Source organism: Rhineura floridana, chromosome 5, assembly GCF_030035675.1.
Source record: "Rhineura floridana isolate rRhiFlo1 chromosome 5, rRhiFlo1.hap2, whole genome shotgun sequence".
NCBI lineage: Eukaryota > Metazoa > Chordata > Lepidosauria > Squamata > Rhineuridae > Rhineura > Rhineura floridana.
The window spans coordinates 63,134,432-63,160,392 of NC_084484.1; the positions used below are offsets into that span (position 1 = coordinate 63,134,432).

The 25,961-nt window shown below is 39.8% G+C and overlaps 1 protein-coding gene across 1 annotated transcript in view; it reads right to left on the reverse strand.

The window, feature by feature from the left end:
- The window catches only part of OCA2 (OCA2 melanosomal transmembrane protein), a 297,850-nt gene that overhangs the window by 183,171 nt on the left and 88,718 nt on the right, over nucleotides 1-25,961 (reverse strand). The window contains exons 8-10 of the mRNA XM_061629684.1: nucleotides 17,088-17,245; nucleotides 16,189-16,271; nucleotides 15,193-15,346 (exon numbers count right to left, since the gene is read on the reverse strand). Coding sequence (XP_061485668.1) covers nucleotides 15,193-15,346; nucleotides 16,189-16,271; nucleotides 17,088-17,245 — 395 coding nt within the window. The remainder of the gene's footprint in view (nucleotides 1-15,192; nucleotides 15,347-16,188; nucleotides 16,272-17,087; nucleotides 17,246-25,961) is intronic.

Below are 25,961 nucleotides of genomic sequence, written 5' to 3' on the forward strand. Positions count from 1 at the left end.
CCAGAAGGTTGACCATGGGTCAGTGTGGCCCTCAGTCCAAAAAAGGTTAGCCACCCCTGCTTCATATTAACACTTTTAACACATCCAAGTCTCCCATTGAACCCACAAGAGTCTTGAAGATACAGTAAATATTTCAGCCTTTGAAGTAGAAGCTTTCTAGCCTTCAACTGGACAGAAGTTAACAAAAACAAACAAAAACATGGCAGATTTATACAGTGGCAGAAGTGCTGAATGATTAAGCCCAAAATAATTTTAATTTTGGGGCTCATCTGAAGCCTGAACTATTGTAATGTGATGGATGGTTTCACTAGATTTTACTATGAACCATAGTTTGTGGGTTCTAATTAGGGATGGGGGAGAAATTCAGTTCAGTTCACATTTAAAGACAAGCCATTTTTATTCACACTTTCCAAATTAATATGCAAAGCAAAACCCAATCATCCTTCAGAATTCACACTCCACCAAATTTTGCAGCGCAGTTCTCCAGCCAAATAATATGTGCTAAAATGCATGTACGAGGGTATAGTGTGCGTGAAAATGCATATAAGTAAAAATAACATACAAAACTGTGTTATTTTTGGAAGACCTACTCTACAAAACTGTGTATACTAGGCAAAAATTGATACAAAAATTATTTGCATGAAAACACTGAAACAAGTTTTTATTTTTAAAAAATCATAAACTGATGCAGAAATATGGAGAACTGAAATTAAGACTGGAAAAATGAGAAACTAAGAGAAACCAAAATTAACAGATTTGTCCATCCCTGATGATGGATGGACTGCCTTCAAGTCAATCCTGACTTATGGCGACCCTATGAATAGGGTTTTCACGGTAAGTGGTTTTCATAGGAGGTTTTCCATTGTCTTCCTCTGAAAGGCAGTGACTGGCCCAAGGTCACCCAATGAGCTTCATGGCTGTGTGGGGATTCGAATTCTGGACTCCCAGGTCGTAGTCCAACACCTTAACCACAACATCACACTGGCGGTGTTCTAATGAAATGATGAACTGTTGTTTGTTCCAACTAAGAAGTGTTCTATTACTTGATTTGATTTTACTTGAATATTGATACCATGCCCTTGTTTCCAAAAAGTAATGTTCAAGGCAGCCAACAACATTACATTTTTATTTTATAAAGACAATAAAACAATAGTAAAGTATAAAAACAAGCTGAGTGCACATGGGAGGGAAAGGGAATGTACAACAAGCACAGGCCCTTGTTCCTGAACCTCCAAAACTAAAACATGATGCCTGAAATGCACCATTTGATCTGGGCTGGATGCTAATCCTGAGGTTTCCTTTGAAGTACGCCTATAAAGGAGAATACCTAGCAGGCAGAAAATGAGTCAGGAGCAGCATTCTGAAAGTGGAAGATGACGGACAGGGCAATCTTGTAGAGGCTGGGTGTAGCCTAAGGGAGCCAACAATTCTCAAGCCTACCAGGCTTGCACTGGTCAGATTGGAAAATGAGGGGTAGATTTTCTTCCCTTCCCCCCACCTCTTTTTAACATTTCCTCCCATTGGTTTTAATGGAAAGGGAAGTAACTACAACACTTTCAGGGGTCCAATATTCCTCCCTTGCTAGGAGCAAGTTGGGGAAATGGTAGGGCTTTGGAACCTGCACACTCACGACCTTCTCAGATCCACTTCCAACTCGCCCCTTTTCATCTCCAACCAGCAGAGGACCAAGAGCAGAAGAACAATGGCAATGGAGTTTGCCCTTGCCATAATGAGGAGGCCTCTGGCAGTGGAGCTCTCTCTCTCCAAAAATCAAAAGGGAGATCCACACTATCCTTGCTCACTTTTTGGGGGACCTCAAGACTGCTTCCTAAATCAAGTGTTTACAATTTAATTTTAAAAACATTGGACTGTATTCAATGTAGCATTAAGATGAGTGTTCTGTCAGCACAAGGAGTTCTCTTTATGCAATGGAATATTCTTCCCCTTTCCTCCCTCCATGCACCACCTTAAGCTGTTCTGGGGGTTCCCTCAACTCTCCAGGGAAGATTTGGGGGTGCCATAGGGCACATGCAGGGGGAGGAGAGGAGTAAAGTCCCATTGTGTAAGCAAAAATGATCCCATCCTGGTCACATGATTGTTTAGTTGAATACCACCCTATGAGCTGATTCAGATGTTCAAAGTAAGTTGTTAAAGAGAACACATAAAGAAGTTGTGCCATTTCTCCCCTCACTTCTGGATCTCATCCAAAGATCTGCAAGTAGATGCATGTTTGACCCCACATTAGAAGAATGTGCATACCAGCCCACTTTGGATGAAACAGCAAGTTTGGGGAGAGGATGAGTAAGCCACATTTCCTCTCTTGCGGTTTTGTTCTAATGGCTGCAATGATATTATTGCAACAATTGGATCCCTCTTATGTAGATGTCACTGCCATGAAAATAAAGATAAACCATTTCATACCATTTTCATCACTTTGCTGCCTTTTGTAAATATTTAAGAGGAAAGTAGCAAGATGAAATATCACAATAAATGTTTAAGGCTTCAGTGTTGACTTGATTAAGGATGTCCACAAGGTCGCTTCTACAAACGGAATCATTTTTTTAGCATTAAATGGGTAATTTCATTAAATGAAATGCAATTGCAAAAGGTTTAATATAATTGAAAGAATTTACAGTTATCACCAAATCACCTTCAAATGAGTTAGCAATATTTATAATATTTCTCAGAGGAAAGTCAGATTTATTTTCTGATGAAAGTATCGTTCCACAAAAGCTCACTCACTGCTAATTTCATTAGAAAAACTTTGGCTGAACAGAAAGTAATAAAACAACCTCTGCAGTTCCCCTTTCCATTTCTATCACAACAGAAGGAAAGCCTGAGGGAAAGTTTGGCTTCTGTTGTTCTTTTCATTTGAATTGAGACTTCAGAATTATTCAATTTTAATCTTAGAAAGAGACCCATCACAGAATGCATAGGCATTTTAAAACTCTAAATATGCTCCCCAAACTCTTTACACACACAGCAAACAAACAAACCCATGTTTAGGTGTTTGGTATCCATGGACAACCAACACCACAATGGGTTACCCGTGGACACCATTACACACAATGCATTGATTAGGATGCTAATGCATGCTTCACTACAGTGAAGGTCTAAGCCAGAGATAAGCAGTATGAGATCACAAGAGGGGAATCCTTGTCTTCCTCACCCTCTGTGCACCACATTTGACAGGTGGGCGGGGCTGTCACAATGATGTCAGGTGATCCATTTTTGCATAGCACTGTGCACAGAAGCCCCAGTATTTAAGTGTTCATCACTTGCAAAGCCCCATCCACAGTGCTATGCAAGCTCCGGTGAGCAGCTGATCACCAGGACTTCTGTGCACAGCATTTTGCAAGCCTTGCATAATCAGCTGCAAATCCTCATTTGGCCCAGCTGTGTCCACCTGCCCCACACCTAATGTCGGATAGGGCAGGTAAGTGTGGCTTAGCCGAAACAACCTCTTGGGCCAAATGGGGAGGTCTAATTAAGCCCAGGGTGGAGCTTCTCCACCACCACTATGTTAGAATGTGGGTTATGTCTAACAAGTGTAAAGCAGAGGGGATCAATTTCACGTGGAGTATGGGTGGAATGGGAAGTATTGCCAAATCCTTTCCCTGCCTCCATCCTCCCCCCCCCAAAAAAAACACCTGCCTCCTTAGCTGTGTTTCCTCATGTGACCTTTCATTAAAAGGATCTCACACTTGGGAAAGGGCTTGTTGTGTCCAAGATCTTTGCTGCCAGTACTGGGCTACAATATTCCGGTGCAGAATGTTTGGGAGGGGACATAGCTCAAGCTTTGCAAATCTGCAGTTCAGTGGTAAAGTATATGATACACAGGCAGAGGGTCCCAGGTTAAGTCCTTGGTGGAACTCAGGTATGAGAGTTAGGAAAAGACCTTAGCCTGAGCTCTTAGGTTGCTGCTACTAGTCAGAGTAGGCAATGCTGGGCTAGATGGATGAATGGTCTGTCATTATATAAGGCAACTTCATATATAAAAAACAACCTCTCAGTTGAATGGAACCTATTGTTCTGCTCCTTTCCTTCTGCTTTGTCAACTCTTGGAAAAAAATCATATGCATCACGCTCAGTTCTGGAAGAAGAAAGACAGGGGGCCCCCCCAGACTGGTGTTTGTGTATCTTTTATGACATGTTCTTAACTCATTAATATTGCATTAGCAGTGGATTTATTTTGCTTTAGTTTGTTCTGCAATGCTTCCCCAATGTTACCACATTTATGGTATGAAAAGTTACAGGATTTCAGCAGGAAGTTATGGGACATACACCAGTAGGAAACAGAGCAGCAGCCTATCCCAAAACCTTTGCAGGCACAAACAGTACTGAAAGTGGAATCATGTATAACTTCCCCAATCCATCATGAACATAAATCAACAAGAATGCAGCAAACTAGAATTCAGAAGCTATATAAAAACAATAATCTCCTGAAAAATATTTCTACACAGTGTGAAAAGGCTATATTATTGATCAGCACCTTTTGAGCCATGTAGTTCTGACATTTTAGAATAGGCCTACTTTTATATTAGCCATCTTTTAAAAAAAAATCATTTCAGAAAACATAAAACTTGCAGAAGACAATAGTAACCCATAAAACTAAAGCCTTCTTGACTTGAAAGGAATTGTTCAACAATGTCTAAAAGTGATTATCTGCCATAATTCTTCACAACAGCAAAAATACAGAAAGGCTTAGTTGTAAGATAAATATTTGAATATTTGAACTAGCAAAAATGCTAGTTTTCAGTGTTGCAGCTTTTTTATTATAGTGTCAACCCCATGAGATTTTAAAGAAACATCTATTAAGGAACTCATTCAGTGCATAACAGTTCACTTTTTCAACCATTTCCATTGCGCAAATGTATGACAAAGTCAAACTTCATTCATAGGAGAATTGTAAAATGAATTAAAACAAAATTATACACTCGGGCTGAGTTCCAAACAACTCTGTGTGCATGGCTAAAGAGATTCCATGTGTGCCCATGCACTGTGCTAATTTTCTGTTTTGGCAGCAGCCCCTTCCATTTCTTGGACACTGATCTGGAGGAACTCCCTGACAATTCAGAAGCAGTTTTCAGGGGAGTGGCAGGGGTTGTGGTGTTGTAGGAGCCTGTGAAAATCCCTGTTGTATATGCAGACGTTTACATTCAGAGGAGGAGAGATAGCTCAGTGGTAGAGAAGCTGCTTTGCATGCAGGTCCCAAGATCAATTCCTAGCATCCCCAAATAGGACAGGGAATGACCCCTGTCTGAAACCCTGGAGACTTGCTTCCAATTAGTGTAGACCGTGCTGAGCTAGACAGACCAATGGTCTGACTCAGTATAAGGCAACTTCCTATAATCCTATGGACAGGCCTTTGTTCCATCTCTGCTATCTGCTTTGCCTCCATGAACTTTAAGAACATCAGAATATCAGGCACATGGCCAGAATATCTGGAAATTCATCAGTCAGAGCACTATTTCAAATTAAGTGATTTATTCCAGTACACAGAGAGAAGGCAAGGGGTTCAAAAATTGATGCTCCATGTGATTAGGACCACTGTGTGATTGGGGGTCCTGACTGCACAGAGTGCCTATATTTGAGCTGCCTGTCAGTTGTAGACAATCCTGAGCTAGACAGACCAAGACTCTGACTTGATATGGCAGTTATGTTCCTATGTGCACTTCAGCCACTGTATCTCATCCACAACATTTTATTTGCTATTCTAGAATTCATCTATATTTGGGCTGTCTGTGGGAACAATTAACAGCTAGTTCCTTCATTTTAAAAAATACTCTAAAGATGCCATATTAGACCTCTTCCTAGAGACAAATCCCCAGAAATGAAGAACCTCCTTTTCACAAGGATTTCCGGGGTGAGAACAGGAATTTGAAATGGATATTTAAAATGCCATAAATTACTTGCAGTAGAGTAATACTTCAAATATCTAAAAGCAACTCCATTTTTTTTGTCCATTCTATGCTGCCAACATGCAGTGTTTTGTTATCAGCAGCAAATCTATTCCTTACTGGTTATTTATGCCAGTCAGTGTAAGATTACATCGTTTCTAAAAATAGGGCAGAGTGGAACAGAAACTCAGATATCTGAAATCAGCTTCCTGATAGCCATATTCTTTTGGGATAAGAGTCTGAGTGGATTTCATAAGACAATTCAAAACAATAAAATTCATAGTGCAAAGACTATGGAGCCCCAGGTGGTAAAGGGCTGTTGAAGAACCAAATCAATAGTAGTTTCACCATTTAAAATAATGAATGCCTTCCTAGTCAAAATCTAGAACTTTCTTTTCTCTTGGAGATATGGGAGCCTAGGGGGGAAATCCCTGGAAAATATAAGAGGGGAAATGGTTTTCTTCCATTTTTTCCAGGGTTTTGTTTTTTTTTTAATCGGGGGAAAAACAAGAAAGCTTCAGGAAAAATTGTTTTTTCCATTTTCTTGGGCTTTTTCAGAGCCTTCACATTTCTCTTTTCTCTTAAATATATTTTCAGTTGATAAATGATGTGTGGAATCCAACAACTTCCTCTCGCTCGTCTTTGGTTGCCAGACTGTGAGTGTTTTGCAGGAAGGATTCAACTGCATACTGGAAATTGAGATTTGCAAAATTAAAGTGGATTACAACGCTCTTGCTCTAGCACAACAAATCCAGACTTTTTGTTATTAGGGAAGTGATGGAGAAATGCACTGAAAAGTGTAGGTTAAACTACTAACAGGAAGTCATATAACCATCATGCAAGCAAATCAGCAAAAATACTCATTGTCATATAACTGCCAGTAAACAAATCAGAATGGATGCTCAATAAAGACAGGACATCATCTAACCACCACGTAAGCTTTGCGGAAGCAACTCAGGTTGAATGTTCAACAATCAAGTCATCTGAAGGAGCTCCCCTCTTCCTAACTGTGATCAACAGCCACTGAAAAATGACACTCACTGCCTTTGATGTAAAGCTTCAAATCCTCCTGAAGCCTTATCATATCAATTTTATCTACTCAAGTATTTGCACTGAGTGTATTGAAATATTTTCTCAGACAGGAATACAGTTTTATTTGATAAGAACAGCAGAACTCCAGTAGATACAAATTCAACATCAAAATAATCTAGTTGCATTTTTCAAAGCATGATCAAGCACTAAAATCTGTTAGCAAAGAATGTTTTTTTTTTAAAAAAAAAGATAGATGGATGAGCCAATGGTAATTTCAACAGAAATATTAAGGTGAACTTCACCAAGTAATAGTTATACTGAAAGATAGCCTTGTGAGCTTTGTCAGAATTATAAGAATATTTTATTTGCTGTAATACAAGGTAGATGTTAGCAGAAGACAACTGCAGAAAATATATGTTTTTGATGGTTCTCTCAGTCTTAATTCAAAGTCCAATCGCTCTGTAAGTTGCTTTGGGTCACTTTTTGTGAAAAAAAGACTAATAAATGCTATTATTATTATTATTATTACTACTACTACTACTACTATAGCCACCATCAGGAAGCTGATTTCAGATATCTGAACTTCTGCTTTACATCTGTGCTATGTTTAGGAACTATGTTATCCTAAGGTCACTAGATAACATATTAGTTGCTGATAGCAACACTGAAAAGCGTTACAGTTTGGTGGCATATAGTGGAAATAAATAGGCTGAAGTACATATTGGCTGATAGCTTAGGAAACTGCAGACCTTAAGGTGAGACTCAACTAGGGCTCAACAGAGGCAAATTCCAAAACAATACACAAGCTGAAACCCAGCCATCCTTTTAAATTTTACACTTCTCTGAATTTTGCAGTGCAGTTCTCCAGCCAAATAATGTGTATAAAAATGCATGTACTAAGGTAAAGTTTATATAAAATAGCATATGAGTGAAAATAACATACAAAAAGGCATTATAAAACATGTATATTAGACAAATACTGCAGTATACTTGTGAATTTAAGTAGGACTAAATTCACATTACCAAGCCTAGTTTAGGGTGAATTTTGAGAAATGTGGGAAGCCGCTTGAGCTCACCCTCAAACATATCTTTTGTTTACTTCTTCTGTTACACTTTGCAAACGTTGCAACTACAGAAGTCAACGTGTGGGGATTTCCATATTTTCTGGTACTGTAGAGTCACGCACAATACAGCATAAGAAAATAGAGATACCAATCATTTAGGCAAGAGAGACAGTCTCCCAAACTTCCTGTGCTGCAAATATAATAAGTATCACTTAGTTGCCCATGAAGTACATGAACACTCCCTGATTTTCTTGTGCTGTGACAGTGCAGCACAGGATGAGAAGCTTCACTTCCATTAACACAATGGATGAATTCTGCCCATCTTCGTAGAGCACTCCCCCCAGACTGAGAAAAGAGTGAGTTCAGCATTACACAAATGGGCTATAAAGTTCGGCTTGTGTTTTGGTTCAGCTCTTGTTTATGTGCCAAACATCCAGTGCTTTGGTGGCAGTGCTGTGCCTGGTCATTGGCACTGAAAGCCTTAAAAAGAACCGCAAAATTAATACAGCCCTCCCCCCAAAATAATGTATCTCATTGCCACGCAGACAAATTTTTCAGATGTGAGACTTTGACAGTGAGATGCAATTCTCCACAATCTGATCTAGTGCATCTGTTGCAGCTCTGTGTTCAGATTGCATCACTCTGATAGGTAGGGATGGGCAAATTTGACCATTTCAGTTTCTCTCAGTTTCTCATTTTTCCAATCTTAAGTTCAGTTCTCCACATTTCCACATCAGTTTGCATTTTTAAAAAAAGTTGCCATTAAAATTCATCAGCTTGTTAGTGAGAATTTATCCTAACAGACAAATGTTTGCATGTAGTTTTGCCTAATGTACACATTTTTGCAATGAAATTTTCCCTTAAATAATGCATAATAATAATGTTGATGTTATTTTCACTAATATATGCATGTATATGTACACTCTGCCCTAGGATATGCATTTTTTGAGCACATGACTTGGCTGAAGAACTACATTGCAAAATTCAGAGAAGCGCAAATTTCAAAGGATGGTTGTGGTTTTGTTCACACCTTGATTCAGAAACTGCAATTTATTTATTTGTTTGTTTGTTTGTTTGTTTGTTTACATTATTTCTATCCCTGTCTTCTACCTTACAGGGTGGCTTATAAAAATAAAAACAAAAATAAAATCAAACACATACATAATAAAATTGTAAACAGTAAAATCACAAAAACATTAAAATAAATTAAAATACTTAAAATACTATACACACACACACACACACACACACACACACACACATATATAGGGGGTGGTACTAAAGGGACTACAAAGGTAAAATTTAATGTAGAAGGCATAAAATCAGTGTCAGGCTCTACCTTCAGTCCCTCCCAAAGGCTCTCCGGAACAAGATCGTTCTCAGAAGTCTCCAGAAAACCAATAGGGAGGGAGCGCAGCGGACTTCTTGGGGTAAGGTATTTCAAAGCTTTGGGGCCACAGCTGAAAAAGCTCTCTCCTGCATGTCTGTCAGTCTAAAATCTTTTATTCCAGGCATGCAGAAGAGACCAGAGGCAGATGATCTTAAATCCCGGGCAGGTACATATGGGAGTAAGCAGTCCCTCGGGTATATTGGTCCAAGGCCATTTAGGGGTTTAAAGGTCAGAACTAGCACTTTGAATTGGGCCCAGAAACAAATGGGGAGCCAGTGGAGTCGATAAAGCACAGGGGTGATATGCTCCCTGCGCCGTGCTCCAGTTAACATTCTGGCTGCTGCATTTTGAACCAACTGCAATTTCCAAAACGTTTTCAAAGGCAGCCCCACATAGAGTGTGCTACAGTAATCAAGCTTCGATGTCACCAATGCATGTGTCACTGTGGCCAATTCAACTGCTTCCAAGAACGGACGCAGCTAGTAGACCAGTTTGCCAAAAGCACTCCTGGCTACCGCAGCCACCTGATATTCAAGCAGCAGGGCAGGATTGAGGAGGACCCCCAAACTGCGGACCTGCTCCTTCATGGGGAGTGCAACGCCATCTACCAATTAGGTAGATTTGTCATTGAATGCTAACTAAATTGAAATTCTCCTCCATCCCTACTGGTAGGTATGTTTTTTTAAAAAAAAGATCTTGAGAAAACCAAGCAAATAAGTCAGAAATATCTAAACCAACAATATCAAGATTCTAAATATTTACATTGTTTGTTCAGTGTTCTGTCACTGTATAGGAAAACACAGCCAATCCCTCAAGGTTTATTCAACAATATGCCACTGAATTTATTCAGGAGATCTAGTTACTGAAACTCTCATAGAAATATATCTTTGTAACGTGAGGAAAATTCACAGGGAAACAGGATGAAACCATAAAATGTATTTTCCTGGGACTAAGCCCCATTAAACCCATTGGGACTTACTTATGAGTAACATGGATATGATTCACTGTTAGACTATTAGACTATTTAGGGGACAAAAGAAGGTGATTCTTGGAACAATTCTTAACGTAGTGCCATAGATGTATGCCATCTAGAGAATATTTATTCCTACTTAGAATTCATGCCAAGTTACCCAGACTCAAAATCAGTCAAATCTCTGCCTGAAGTAAAATGCAGAGATGGTGTCTGTTTTGTCACATTCCAAGTGCACTGATTTGATTCATGAATGTTGTAAAGGAGTTTAATGAAACAACAAGTGAAGATCTGTAATGTTGATATATAGCCTGAAGAGCCAGCTTCTTATAGCTCACATTTACTGAGCAGAAATGTGCCTTAACTAGCTTATGAAGACAGAATTTTTCAGTTCCTGCATCCACAAAAAAGAAAGAGCAAGAGAAGTATTTTAAATTACAGGCATTCTGAGATCCTATGAATGATACTTTGGAACTACCATGGGATTCCGTGTGACTTGTGACCAATGACAATGCGATCAATGAATTCAATGTGACTTACTTCCTAGCAGGCATGCTTAAAATTATCATCTTAGATAATACAACTACATTTACAATTTCTGCATAATTGTGAAATAATGTGAATGACCAGTTTATATGATGCCGCATAAAGAGAGCACAAACTGAACATCTTTCGGTTATGTGCTGCAATAATCTAAAGCAACATGGTAAAGATTCTTCTGGAGAAGTTTAGTCACCTCACTGCACTGTTCTTTAGGCTGTCATTATATATCAGGGGTCATCAACCTTTTTGGACTGGTGGGCCACATTTTGAATTTTGAGAAAGTGCTGTGGGTGCTAGTTACAGGAATGGCAATCCCTGTTGAGGGAGAAAGTAATCTCAGAGCTAAATAGTTACCAGCTTACTATACAATAGAACACAAGATGAATTTCAAGAATTCAGAAGCTCTCCAAATACATGAAGGCACTTTGCTTAATTTACAATAGACTGGGATTGCTATATTTCTTCAAGTACTAGTTCAATGGAAGTACCAGCCATTATATCCAGCTCATCTCCATAAAGCAGGCTCAACCCACATCTTCCCATTAACCCACATAACAAAAATACAATGTGACACAGGCAATATTGCATCTTCAAACTTATTTGCACAAAGGAGCTGAACTACTCCTACAACTACTTGAGAGGAGAGGGTCGACAAACATCTCACTAGCCAATTCTGTTCTGAGGGGAAATTCCTTCTCAGACTTATTCAGAGCCATTCTCAAACATTCAGAACCAAACGTTGTACTTCCTTGCAATATGAGTACAAATAAAACCAATTAATTCACATCTCCCCAATGAGAATTTCATTGGTGAGCATTTGCGCACCAAACAAACAAAAACTGTATAGGTAGACTTCTCTGTGATCAATTAGTCATTTTGGGGCATGGGACTTACTCCAACCTCAGCTCTGAATTATCACTAGGAACAGCTCACCAGTGGGCCAGAGCCACAGCAGTTAGCCTCCTCACAGCAGGAAGAGCTTCCCAGCAAAGTGGTAAGGGTGGAGTTGCACAGGTGTACCAGAGGGACTGCCAGATTGACACTGCCAGTGTGGCCACACAGTCCCAACTTTGCTATTGCTTTGACCCTCCTAATAAATAACAGCAATGTTCCTGCTGGAAAGCTATTACTGCAGCTCCATCCCACCAGCCAAGCTGCTCCTGATCACAATATTTCAGATTTGCACATCCTGCGATCCTCCACCCATGTATGAAACCTGACAAGAATCTCGATAAGCTCTACTTTGTCTGCAAAAAACAGGGGAGGAAGAGGACTATATTAGCTGCCCATTAGCTACCGGGCCAAGTTCAAGGTTCTGGTTTTGGTGTACAAAGCACTATACAGTTTGGGACCAGGATACCTGAAAGATCATCCTTCCCCTTATATACCCAGTCGATCACTGTGCTCTGCAGGTGACGGCCTCCTGCAGATACAATCTCATCAGGAGGTCTGTTCACCACAACACAGGAAGTGGACATTTAGTGTTGTGGCACCAACCCTTTGGAGTTCCCTCCCCTAAAATATTAGACAGGCACCATCTCTGTTATCTTTTCGGCGCCTACTGAAGACGGTAAGTAGAGACCTTATCCCAGTCTGCGTCTGTGTTGGAACTGCTTTTTAAGATGTTTAAAGATATTTTTAAAAGATGCTTTTAAGATTTTTGTCTTCATAAGTTTTTGATGTCTTCTGCAAAGCTTGGAAAAGTTACTTTTTTGAACTACAACTCCCATCAGCCCCAGCCAGCATGGCCACTGGATTGGGCTGATGGGAGTTGTAGTTCAAAAAAGTAACTTTTCCAAGCTCTGGTCTTCTGTTAATATGTTTTTAAAGATGCTTTGTTTTAATATGTTTTAAAGTCTTTTGTTTTTAAGATGTTTTAGAGTGCTTTTAGTGTTTTTGTTTGCTGCCTTGGGCTCTTTCTGGGAGGAAGGGCGGGATAGAAATGTAATAAATAAACAAATAAATAAAGCTGCTTTATATTGAGCCAGTCAAACTATTGGTCCATCCAACTCAATATTGTCCACACTGACTCTCCTAGGTTTCAGGTAACAGACATTCCCAGACCTACCTAGAGATATCAGTGATTGAACCTGGGACCTTCTGTTTGCAGAACAGATGCTCTGCTACTGAGCTATTTTTATATCTTTTATTTATTTATTTATTTATTTATTCGTATATTTATTTATTAGATTTCTATCCCACCCTTCCTCCCAGTAGGAGCCCATGTCATTTCCTCTGCAGCTATTCATTTTACTACCATTTAGTCTTCCGCTTAAGAAAACATACGCTGCCTCATTAAAAGGTACTGTAAGTTTTGATGCATGGGACTTTTGACTTCATGGCTCCCTTTCCCCTTTGTTGCCTTAGACTGGAAGCAGTACAGTAGCAGTCAATTAACCCAGCTTAATATTCCACTGCTGCCTCAGTCAGAAAAAAAACACACAAATATGATGCAAGATGAGGTGCACGCACAAAATGTGGCACACCTCAACATTAATTTTATGAAGCAGATGAAGATATAGAAGCAGGACATTCTTGGAAGTTGGTTTTTGCTTCCCGGGGGCGGGGAGTGATGGCACTTCACTGCTTGTTGCTAGCAAACAATAGTCTCTGTGTGAGAAAGCTAAGCAAAAGCATACTCTGAGCTCTGAGAACAACACCCAAGTTTTAGGATAGCAAGCAGCACCATCCAGTGGATAAATATATTCTTAATTTTTGGGCCAAGTCATTGCTGTCATATTATAGATAGAAAATATCCTATCTACGTATGGGCTGTTAAAAAGTTATAAGTGAGATGCCCAGCCAAAGAAAAACACAACCATAAAATAAATGTAAAACCTAAAGGGGCAATTAGATAATTAGATGGATGGATCAACAGATCAACAGACAGATGAAAGGAAACCATCTAGTTAGCTTTCCCTTCCTCTGCTCCCAAACACCTATAAGAGTTCAAGAACCAGATTGTGTGTTCTCCAGAGTGTCTTCAGCCAGAGAGGAGAACCATTCAATTCAGGGCCAAAAGAGAGGATTGTAACCTTGAAGCCAAAGGGTAACTTAGATCCTGCATCACTACTAGTCAGGGGTGTGTTTTGGCAGATTCTGGCCAGCTACCCATTTGGTAGTTGCAGTTAGCAGCAGACCTACCCTTACTATGGTTTAGAAAACATAAGAACAGCCCTGATGGATCCAATACCCTGCATCCCACAGCAGCCATTCAGCTGCTAATGACAGGGATAGCATGTGGCCCTTCAGATCTTGTTGGACTCCATTTCCCATCAGCCCCAAGCAGCATAGCCAATGATCAAGGATGATGGGAGTTGTAATTCAACAACATCTGGAGGGCCACAGGTTCTCCAGCCCTGACCTATGGGAAGCCCACAAACAGGACATGAGGACAATAGCCATCTTCCCCTGTTGTTTCCTAGGAATTGGTATTCAGTTGCTGATGGGTTGAGCAGTTCACACTGTTTTAGCTAGACTTTTATCTTGCTGTATCCTCCCTCTTATGCTCTACTGCAGGGGTGGCCAACATGGTGCCCTCCAGATGTTGTTGTTCTACAACTTCCATAATCCCTGGTCATGCTAGTTGGGGATGATGGGAGTTGTAATCCCACAACATCTGAAGGGCACTGGATTGGATATCCCTGAACTACTGCCCTGTCTCTATTCAGAATAGTTCCAAAACGGCAAACTGTTCTCTGAGACCTCTGCTCCAAGTCTTTTGCAGGCATAAGAGAACAGTCAGAACAACCTATGTCCAATAGATTGTGGCATGCTATAAGAAGAGAGACAAGGCATAAACAAAATTGTTTCTTGAGACAGAAATCTTCCTTTGCTCTCATCAAGGACTTGCAGTATTGCCTTGACAAGCTTCTGATCCATAGAGTTAGATAAGGACCAAAACAGCTTCCAGTGTAATTATAGGAAACCAGAGGTGCTTAAAAGCAAGTTCTCATTTAGTTACTATGTTCCTATCAAAGATGGCTAGGATTAAACAGGGACCCAAGCAATGCTTCTTAAGCCGAATATGATTTGTCATGGAATTGAGATCTAATATTATCGGCAAGTTTCAAATCCCACAGAAATGGTGGATTTGAAAATAGAACTGGTACTGCAAATGAATGAGAAATAGAATGAAATTTTACTAAGACTGATATAACACAGTAGATGTACTTAGCAGCAATGAACTGACAGTTATTCTACTTCTCTGCTTGGTATTTTTGAAATATATTAGCTGTCAGAAACAATTCTACTCCTATTTCTCTTGAATAATTTTTAAATAAATCAGCTTACCTCAAATATGATGAGCATATAAACACCTGCTAAAATGACTGATGCAATCGTGACTTGAGTCTCTACATTTGCATGAAGATATTGATGCGTCATGGAAAAAGGAACTATTTCCAATTCCTGGAGAAAAGCTTGAATACTTAGGGAAGTTTCTTTACTGTTGAAAGAGATTTCAAACATTCTGTTTGATAGAATGAAGTGGAAATAGCTATGTTTTCTAATGCTAGAAAGCAAAATCATTTGTTATATTTTCAGATCATATTTTTTGCAGCTATTATGGGCAACATCATGATTTAAATTAACGTCATAAAATATTAAGAATTTGATTTAACATCATTTATTCCAGAACAGGAAACTTCTGAAAGTTGTAAATATGGAATAGAAAGTTGTACAGAAAAGGCAAAGGTGCACACACATACATACAAACATAAGCATCACTCATGCAAACAGCTTTATTTTATTTGTCTGCCATTAGATATTGTTGGGTTAGAAAGAGAGAAGAAGGTGCCTGGATAGCAAATATTCTTCCCAGCAGGAGAAACAGTGGAGGAAAGGCTCCATAAGACAGGGTCCTGTTACAACTAGTTACCTGGACTGAGGTTCCCTCTGAAGAATTGTTGTAATGTATTGGGAAGGAGAGGGGATTATGGCTGTGCAGTAGTTTCGTGAAAATGAAGGGCATGACCCATGCATAGAAACTGGGTGAAATCCAATGTCATGCTGGCAGATGCAATGGGATGCCCCTTCCCCACCTCTCCTCTGCAGCCTCTCACACCCCTCATAATCTACTCCAAAATATCACCCAAATGCTATGGAACAGCTCTAGGGGGTGCCTTACAGGAGAGGGGAAGAAGTATAAGTCCCATTTGCACAAGTGGAATCTGTGGTGCAAGAAGGACCCACAACTGGATGACACCCACTGTTTTCACTATTTGGGCATCTACTAAATAACTATTTTTTTAAAAAAATCAATTGGTTTTGTTGGATTCACACACCAACCTGTTTAACATCTCAAAAGTTCGAGACACAGTAACTTGCTCTTTTTTTCTCATATTTAAAGGTAGAGTCCAATTGTATAAGATCTGCAAAATAAAAAAATAACATGGCATCAATAATTTTAACAGAGATTACTGTTAAATGTTTCTGTGATTACTGGATCATGGTTTGTTTTGTGCAAATAACTCACAATCAGTAAGCCGAGAACTATGGATGGGGGAGAAATTTGATTCAGTTCACATTTAAAGGCAAATCTGTCCAATTCACATTTTCTGAAACAATATGAGAACCTAAACACAGCCATCATTCAAAATTCATGCCTATCCGAATTTACAGTATAGTTCTCCATCAAATGTTTATAAAGATACATATATGAGGGGAACGTATGCATAAAAATGGATATATTAGTGAAAATAACATACAAAAATGGGTTATATTAGAGAAATTGCTTGCAAAAATATGTACATTAGTAAAAACGGGATACAAAATGTGTTTATTGGGAGAAATTTGCATTAAAATGCTGAAGAATTTTCATAAGGTTTTTTTTTCCAGAAAAAATCTCAGACTGCTGCAGAAATGTAAGCTCCTGCTTGCCGCCTGGCTTCTGCTGGGAGGAAGGGCGGGATATAAATAAAATAATAAATAAATAAATAAAATGTAGAGAACTGAATTTAAGACTGGAAAAATGAGAAATATGAGCTAACCAAAACCGACAGATCCTTCTATCTCTACCAAGAACAAACCTCGACTACAGATCATGCAAACCTTCCTTGGAAACAGATATGAATTTTAACCCTTCCCACATCATATTTCAAAAGGACTTTAAACATGATCGTTAGATAAAGAATTGTTCTTGTCTTAGGAACATAAAATGAAAACAGGCCACGTTATTTAAACCTTACCTGCTGCTGACGTCTCCTTTTAAGCCCAGAGTCTTCCTCTTGTCTAATTTGAACTACAATGTAATCTTCTGGTTGCCAATCAACCCCATCTGCTACAAAAGACCCTCCAAGTTCTACCTTTAGAAGGGCAGAATCATGAAAATTGCTGAAGTTCATAGCTGTTAGTAAGACAATTAAGGACTACATTTTTGTTTCTGATATGAAAGGCCTGCAGTCTTCTTGAATTATCTTATTCACAATGCCACAATTTTTCAAAAAAGTGCTATCATCCCACCTCCTTTCTGCAGTAACACTAACTAATTCAACATGCTTTATATTACAATGTAAGTTCTTTACTGTTTCCGTTACTACGAGGTATTTAAGCCATAAGTACAGAAACAAACAGCTCTTATTTCAGAGAATCAAAAAGAACACCCCAAAGGATCTATATAAAAACATTACATCCTAAATCTTATAGTGCAATCCATGATAAATGGATAGAAACATTTGTAATAGTCTGCCCCAACCTGCTGCTCATGCTGTTGGACTCCCAACTCCCATGAAACCGAGCCAACATGGCTTCAAGCTCCTGGGAGTAAAAAGTGGGATATAAATGTCATAAATAAAACAACAAATGGATTGGTTCTGAGTCGAGTCTAGTGGGACAAGATTGTCTAACAAAATGAGAGATAAAGTAATGTATAGTGGTCACCATTTAGTAATATGAAATATGAAAATGGTGAAATATGTTTTTAAAAGTTTTCAAGCTGTTCATTGCACTTGTTCAAACCAAAAATGGTCAAAGCAATATCCACCATACACCACCCTGGGTGGGCAAATTAATATCAAAAGAATTTTAAGTCAGTCCTGTCTGAATTTCACTGAGCCCTTATTTGGGCAATATGGAAAAATGATTAAACATTAAGTCCAGTAATAGACTTCTCTTGTTATGTTGGTCCCAAAGGCTGTACAAATAGGGTATGGTGATCATATCTTATTGTATCTGTGTTGGACTCCAACTCCCATAAGTCAAAGCCAGGGATGATGGGAGTTGTAATCCAGCCACATCTATTTCTCCATCCCTATCTTATTGGATGAACTTTTCTTATGAAAGGAGCATTATCAGTTTTTTTAAATTACAAAAAAAAGCAGCTATGTGAAATGGTTGTTACTGAAAAGTATTACTGGTGAGCCACAACACACAAGACTATTTGTTGTGACCCATGCTTATTCTGTTTCTTTTAGAATAAGCTCTTAAAATATTAAAACAAATACATTTTAATATGAGAGAGAGAGAGAGAGAGCATAACCCTCAGTACTACTAGACTATGAGAGGACACAGAACTTAAATGAAATGTTTAAAGTTCTAAGGTGCAAGAAGCCTACCTCCACCAACACAACATGATTTCTCAGCCATTTTTCTTTTTTACCTTTTCCTGTCCTGTAAACATATCTCCAATGACATCCCTCACCAACACCACAACCACAAATCCCACAAAAAGCAATAAAAACAAGAACAAACTATCATCCCAAACTATTGTTGCTCTCCATGTTTGTGGAGGATGATGCTGATATATGGTTTAAAAGTCTGGTACTATTCATGGCTGTAGCAGCACATCTGGCTATTGCACAAAATGCAGGAAATCCTGTAACATGAAACTTCTTTCTTTTTTCTTTTTTTTGCAAAAGCTGAAAAACTAGTCTACCAGCAACAGTTTATTGGGAGGGAAAATGGCACCAGAGACTTATGCAACATGACAGACCGTTATTACACAATCTGAAGCACATACTAATGCCAGTCAACCCCTAAATGTAGGATGATCTCGGACAAGGGGTTATAGTCAAGTCCTACTCAGAGTAAACCCACTGAAATGAATGAACCTGAGTCATGCCTATTGACTTCAGTGGGTCTACTCTGAGTAGGACCCACCCAATTGGTAGCTTCCTCTTTCTTTCTCCAGGGCACCCTTGAAAAGGATCAACAGAGAGCGGTATGCCTCTGTATACCAGTTGCTGGGAATCAACTCACAAGTGAGGAGATTGCTGTTACACTCAGGTCTTGCTTGTAGGTTTCCCATAGGAATCTAGATGCTGGAACTAGATGGGCTTTTGGCCTGATCTAGCAGAGCTCTTCTTGCATTCTTATATCCTTGAGAAATTGTAATGCACTGACATAGCACTGGCCTGTTTGGGCCTTCTTGTTATACTTTGCAGTTAGAATCAGAACACTTTTGTGACTTTTGGTTATGTTATATCCTTTTGATTCCTCTGTTTTATATATATATATAGAACTAACAGAACGGGGGGGGAGCACAGGGGCCTTATTCATTCCCATACAATGCAAAAATCCCTCTACCCTTCAACAGATAAGGTTATTGTTAGCTCCTGTTTGCCATTTGACCAGTCTACAAGTGTCATGTCTGAGGCACAGGCAGTTGTCAAAGATGAGCCAGGAGCTGGGAACCAGGAGCCAAGGAGTACAGCCAGGAGTCAGATCTGAGGCATACACAGAAACACGCAAAAGTACATAAGAAAAGCCCAGCTGCAACAGACCGGAGGCCTGTCTAGTCCACTATCCTGTAAGCGTACATCAAGGCAATATTCTTTTCCCACTTCTAGCACCTTGTATTCAGAGGCATGTATACTCTGATTCTGCAGGTCGTGTATTTGGCTATCACAATTAGTGTTATGGATGTTTTAATTGTCCCAGCCCAGACAGAAAGCCTTTTATTGCCCTTCCTGACTAACAAGGCCCAATGGCCAGCTTAGGTATACAAGGCCAGTCCAGAGACTAAGAGCACTTCAGAGCCAAAAAAAGATGTCTCAAGCTGTAGTTCTGATAGCTCACCACCTGAGGCAGCCTGATGCCTAAGCAAAGAGTCCCATTTCTTGCCCTAGCAGTTCCTGACAATGGATGCTTCCAGACACGTAGGAATTTAGGGAGCTACCTTTTATAGAGATCAGGTCATTAGTTCATCTAGCTCAGTACTGTCTATATTGGCTGGCAGTGGCACACCAGGATTTCATACAGGGGACTTTCCCAACCATACCTGCTGGAGAGGTTAGGGATTAGACCTGGAATCTTGTGAATGCAAAGCACATGCTCTGCAGCCCTTGAGTTGGATACTATGTCGTTCAAATCCTTTCTCAGTTCTGAACTGTGCTTCAAAGGGTTTGTTGACCTATGTTAATTAACTTAACGGCCCAGGACACGATGACGGTCATACAGTCTATAGCCAATTTTATGAGTACATCTAGTACTTTGCATCTGCAAATGAGAACAGGTGCTCTTCATGCATGCAAGCTTTTTGCAGTGTCCACACAAGGTCATTAGCCCCAAAATGCCAGCTCATAATTTTTCCCCATTTAATCTGGGTTTACCCTTTAAAAAAAAATCCTGTTCCCAAATACCCAATGACCTCTTCACAAATCAAGCCCCTGTCTGGAAGCACCAAAATTACTTGTATTGTCCTTCGCAGTGTCTTCTCCATAACATCCCTGTAATGCCTACTGCCATTCTCAAGTGGTTCTTGTACCACCCATGGAAAGTTGCCACATGAGAGCTTCATATTCCTGGTGCTAACATGGAAACTCTCCACACCATGCATCAGAGCCAAATGGAGAATGGCAGAACGTGTCTCAAGGGTGGAAGGGAGATGGTATCAAGCAAAGGCCACCTCAGGCCAGAAGTGTCATAAAGGTAATGTGTAAACTGGCCCTCAGTCTGGACTCCTTTCTTTAGTTTCAAATGAGCTGGGTTCTCAAACATCAGAATTTTAGGAACTTAGGTGGTGGACTCTCCAACACTAGAGGCATTCATGAGGTAGCTGAACATTAAGCTGGATTCCTACATTTAACAGGGGGTTGGACTCAATGGCCTTATAGGCCCTTTCCAACTCTCCTATTATTCTAACTGCCTCACTGTCTTTGACACCCCTGTTTTTTAAATGAATGTTTTCCAAATGAATAGGTGATAACATTACCTGGTACTATCTATCTGACAATTTCATTACTACTGAACTTTCTGACATTTTTATTCTGACAAATCTCGATTTTGACTTGTGCTTCAAAAATGTTTGCTGACCTATATTAATTAACCTAATGACCTGGGACACTCTGACAGCCTGTAGCCAATTTTATGAGTACAGCCAATAATTTATATCTGCAAAAAGCTTCAGGTGCACATAATTACAGCTGCTTCCTTTCTCACAATATGACTAAAATATACCCTGTAATTACACAAATGGCATATTCAGAAGCCATTACAAAGGAAACTTTAAATTATAGGAAGAAAAGCAAACTTCATTTTCACGATACCATATACATATAGAACAAAGTGGCCAATATAAAGTGAGCTGAAAGCTCTTACCTTGTAACGTACATAAAATGTGTCATCCTTTGCAGGCCAAATTTGAAACATTTAACCAGTAGGCCCATTGGTTATGTGTTAATTCAGATTACAGCAATCAACGTGACCAACAAACTTGTCTTAGCTCTTGCTCTTGGATTTTAAAGTCAAAGTTTAACTGGTGACTTCAAGAGAATGAAATAGAACTAAATACCCCAGGTTATTATAATCTGAGGTGAAAAATATGAGGTAGCAAACTTCACTCCTGTCCTCCAATTTAATATGCTTCATGGCCTCAAATTATTTCCCCCATTTGTCTTATTAATTCTCCTTATCTTCCTGTCCCTATCTTCTTTATCCCAAGTTAGCTCCCTAGTAATATCTTTTTGTGATCCTCTCCTTACTTTCTTATCACCTTGTATTTCTCGCCTTTTCAATTAGGAAGACATGCATTTTACCAGTTCAGTTTCTTCCATACCTCTGTTTGACTCACTGTCTTCAGCATCTATGAAATACCTTTACAATATTCATGTGAGCACACGTATTTTTCTTTGCTCTATCTACTTTAAATGTTGGCCATAATTCAAAGAGACTGTTCCACAAGCAGGAACAAGCTGAAGTTTTGTGTAAGCACAAGTAAGTGGCTTGTGCAAGAAACTTGACTCTTGGTGTGTAACGGCATATGCAAATTCCTCCACATCCCTAATTATTTCCTCTCAGCACATTGTAATTCTGCACAATTATCAATGCAGGGCTTGTATGGAGAAAGACAAATGACGTATGGGTTTGCATGCATGACTCTCTGGATCATGGCCTTTGTATCGTGCATTGTTCTGCATCCTCATACCCCAACATATTTTAGCCCCCTTCAGACCTTTACTGAACAAATGGAAGGAAGAGGATTGTACATAGTGTCTCTGGTCCTTCACTTCTTCCCATTCATCTGAAGACTTGCAATAGAGCCCATGCATGCGTCATTGCACATTTGTAGCGGTCTCTACCAATGTAGAGTTATTGGATACAGGAGGGCTTTTCAGACATTCAGTGTAGGTACACTGAATGCATGCAGAGGTGGAGCAAAAAGAACATAAGAACGTAAGAAGAGCCTGCTGGATCAGGCCAGTGGAGCATCTAGTCCAGCATCCTGTTCTCACAGTGGCCAACCAGTTGCACATGGGAAACCCACAAGCAGGACCTGAGTGCAAAGAGCACTCTCCCAGACAAAGCCCTACCCTTAATTCTATAAACATTTATTTAAAGGCTAGTATCAATTGTTTTAACATACAGAACTGCAAAAAGCAGAGTCCCCATCTATGTAGGCAAGCCCATAAGTCTGCACATACAGTTAGACTTTATTAACAAACAAGAATCCTTACTACTTTCTCTTTTCAGAGAACCTATTTAAAATAAGGCAATTTGGTTTGTTCTGGCCGTCAGTACTCCAACTGTCTGTATGAAATATTATAATTTTGCATAGATTAGAGCAAAAGTTATTAGAGAAGCAGCATAAAAGGCAGTAATGGATAGCAAAGTAGAGCAAGTAATTCAGAACAGGCCAATAAAACTAAAAAGTGCTTTCATTATAGCAAAAAGCAGACATATTTCATTGTTGTCTCTAATTCATTTGCCCAAAGCATTTGCGACACTGATGATCGTTTAAAATCTTCCAGTCCTGATACCATGGAGGATTATCAGATGATAATAGCCCAATAGCCTATATGAAAGAGCATTTGATCCAGTCTAACTTAAAGACGGCAGGGTTGGGATCTCATCCCAGCTCTGAGAGATGTTTCCTTTCATGTTCAGCGTAGATACTTGGACTGAACTATGTGAAAATATTTTACAAATAACATAGTTAGCACAAGCTTCCTGTCCAGTAAAAGAGATTGCTTGCAATTATGTGGACTGGAACCAAACACCTCCCATAGGAAAGTCTTTGAGCTTTTAAGCCAATAAATCACAGATGAAAAGAGGAACATCAACCTCACCATTTCAGAAAATTACACTAAAGCTATTTAATTTGAATTATTGCCAATGTGGAGCGCAAATGCATTTGTGATCAAAATAGATTTAGAGCAAAACCTTAATAGACATGGAAAATTCCCATCAGTTCAAGGTGGCATATGTAGGCCAGAATCAGAGGAGGCGTGGTTGACTGGCTTTGCATTTGATAGCGACAGCCAAGCCACCTCAGCACTGAGCACCAAGTGTGCATTAGAGAGATGGCAAATCAAGGAAGATCAATAGTAGGGAAAAAGAGAAGAGGAGAACAAGGTGATAGGAGGCTGTGCCAGATTAATCATGGTACAAATGGATCATCTCCCACAGTGATGTTCCCACAGCTGAAGGGAACTGTTCCAGAAAGTCACTCTTTGTTAAAAAACAAAAAGGTGATTAACAAGCATTTTTTAAATAAATGTTCAGCCAAAATACTTCTCTGAATGTAACCATTTCCAAAGGGGAAGCCATTTTGGTCTAAACAATAAAAAGTCTTGTGACACCTTAAACTTTATTAGAGCATTGGATTGAGAAGCATCCGATGAAGTGAATTATAGTCCCTGAAAGCTTATGCCATAATATGTTAGTCTTTAAGCTGCCATAAGACTCTTTGCTGGTTATACTTCTCTGAATTATTCTGTCCACTTCTGTGTGTAATACAAGCACATAGTCCATGCTCATTGTTTTCCTCAACTCTCCTCAACCTAACCACACTGAGCCAGGACGCAAAAGAAGAGGCTGAAACAATAACTCACATTAAAAGTGTGTGTGTGGGGGGGGTCATTCATGAGTGAAAAACTCTTAGTTAGGGATAGATGGATAGATCCTCAAACTCATTATGGACCACAGGATAGGACGGAAGACGGCAGCACTCAATACAGATCACTGTGTCAAGAGGAAGGTCATCCCCTGGAGGTTTAATTTAATGAAACATTTTTATCCAACATGAAGACATTAGGCATGCTCATGAACTTGCCTTCTCAGAAAGCAAATGGCAAAGTTGGATTTGGATGCCAGCCCCACTATAGCTTGCACAGATTCAGACTGTATTTGGCAGGCTGTCATTGCTAATCAGTAAGTGAAGGGTCAGGGAGAAAGAGGGATAAGCTTTACAGTGCAGTGCTGACAACACATCCGTCACATCAGCCAAAGGGAAACAAACCAGTAAATTTTAGGTAGTGTACTTGAGAAGGTCATGATGACACAGCTGCAGGTATTCCTGGAGGAAACTGATTATCTAGACCCATTCTAATCTAGGTTCAGACCTGGGTTCCAGACTGAGTCTGCTTTTGTCACCGGAATGGATAACCTTTATTGGGAGAGGGATGTGGGGAGTGCAACCCTGTTGCTCTTGCTAGATCTCTTATCAGCTTTTGTCTATTGGAGTGTCTATGGGAGATGGGTATCAGGGGAACTGCTCCGCAGTGGTTCCATTATTAGCTCAAGGAATGGTTCCAGAAAGTAGCATTAGATGTGTGTTTGTCAGCCCCCTCGCTCTTGAGCTATGGGGTGTCACACACACTGTACTGTCTCCGATGCTATTTAACATCTACCATTGGGAGTGGTCATTAGAAGATTTGGAGCTGATGATACCCAACTCTGTCTGTCTGTAACATCTGAATCAGGAATGGCTAAGAAGACACTGGACCGGTGTCTGAATGCAGTGATAGGCTGGATGAAGGCTAATAAACTGAGTTTGAATACTGGCATGATGGAGACTATGTGAGTGAGTGGTTCCTGGAAAGTTGGGAAGTTGCTGTCCTGGAAGGGGTTGCACTCTTCCTGAAGGAACAGGTGCATAGTGTGGTGGTGCTCCTGGACCCAGCTCTGTCACTGGAGGCACAGGTGTCCTCCGTGGCTAGGAGAGCTTTTTAATAACTTCAGCTGGTAAAACAGCTAAGCTATTTCTGGATTGGAATATCTTGGCCACAGTTGTCCATGCACTGGTCATCTAAAGGTTGGATTATTGCAAAACACTCTATGTAGGACTTCCCTAGGTTGGTCTGGAGGCTGCATCTGGTGCAGAATGCAGCAGCTGGGTTACTTGTGGGGGCAAACTACCACCAGCATATGATCCCTTGCTTGCAGGATTTGGCTGCCCTAAAGCTCAGAACCAGGTTACCTGAGTGATTGCCTTATCCTTTATATGCCAAGTAAACCACTGCAGTCTCTGCAGTGAACTCTTGCAAGAACTCCTGCAAGTCCCAAAACTATCAGATACCAGCCCCACAGAAATTTAGAAGGTGGTTTTCAGTGTGGCTGCTCCGTTCTGTGGAACAGCATTCTTGTCAAGATACAACAGGTGCTCACTATCTGTACTTTCTGGAAACAACTGAAGACATTTCTGTTCCATTGAGCTTTCCCATCTGAATGAATGGGTCTCTGCCATATGTATCTACTCTGTATTGTCTTTAAAATGTATCTGCTATTTTCTGTGTTGTTTTCAACTGCTTTTTAGCCATTTTTAAAGACATAGTTTATTGAGTCTTAAACATACTACAACCAAAGGAAAGGATCATCAAGAAAGTCAACAAGCAATAATTAATAAT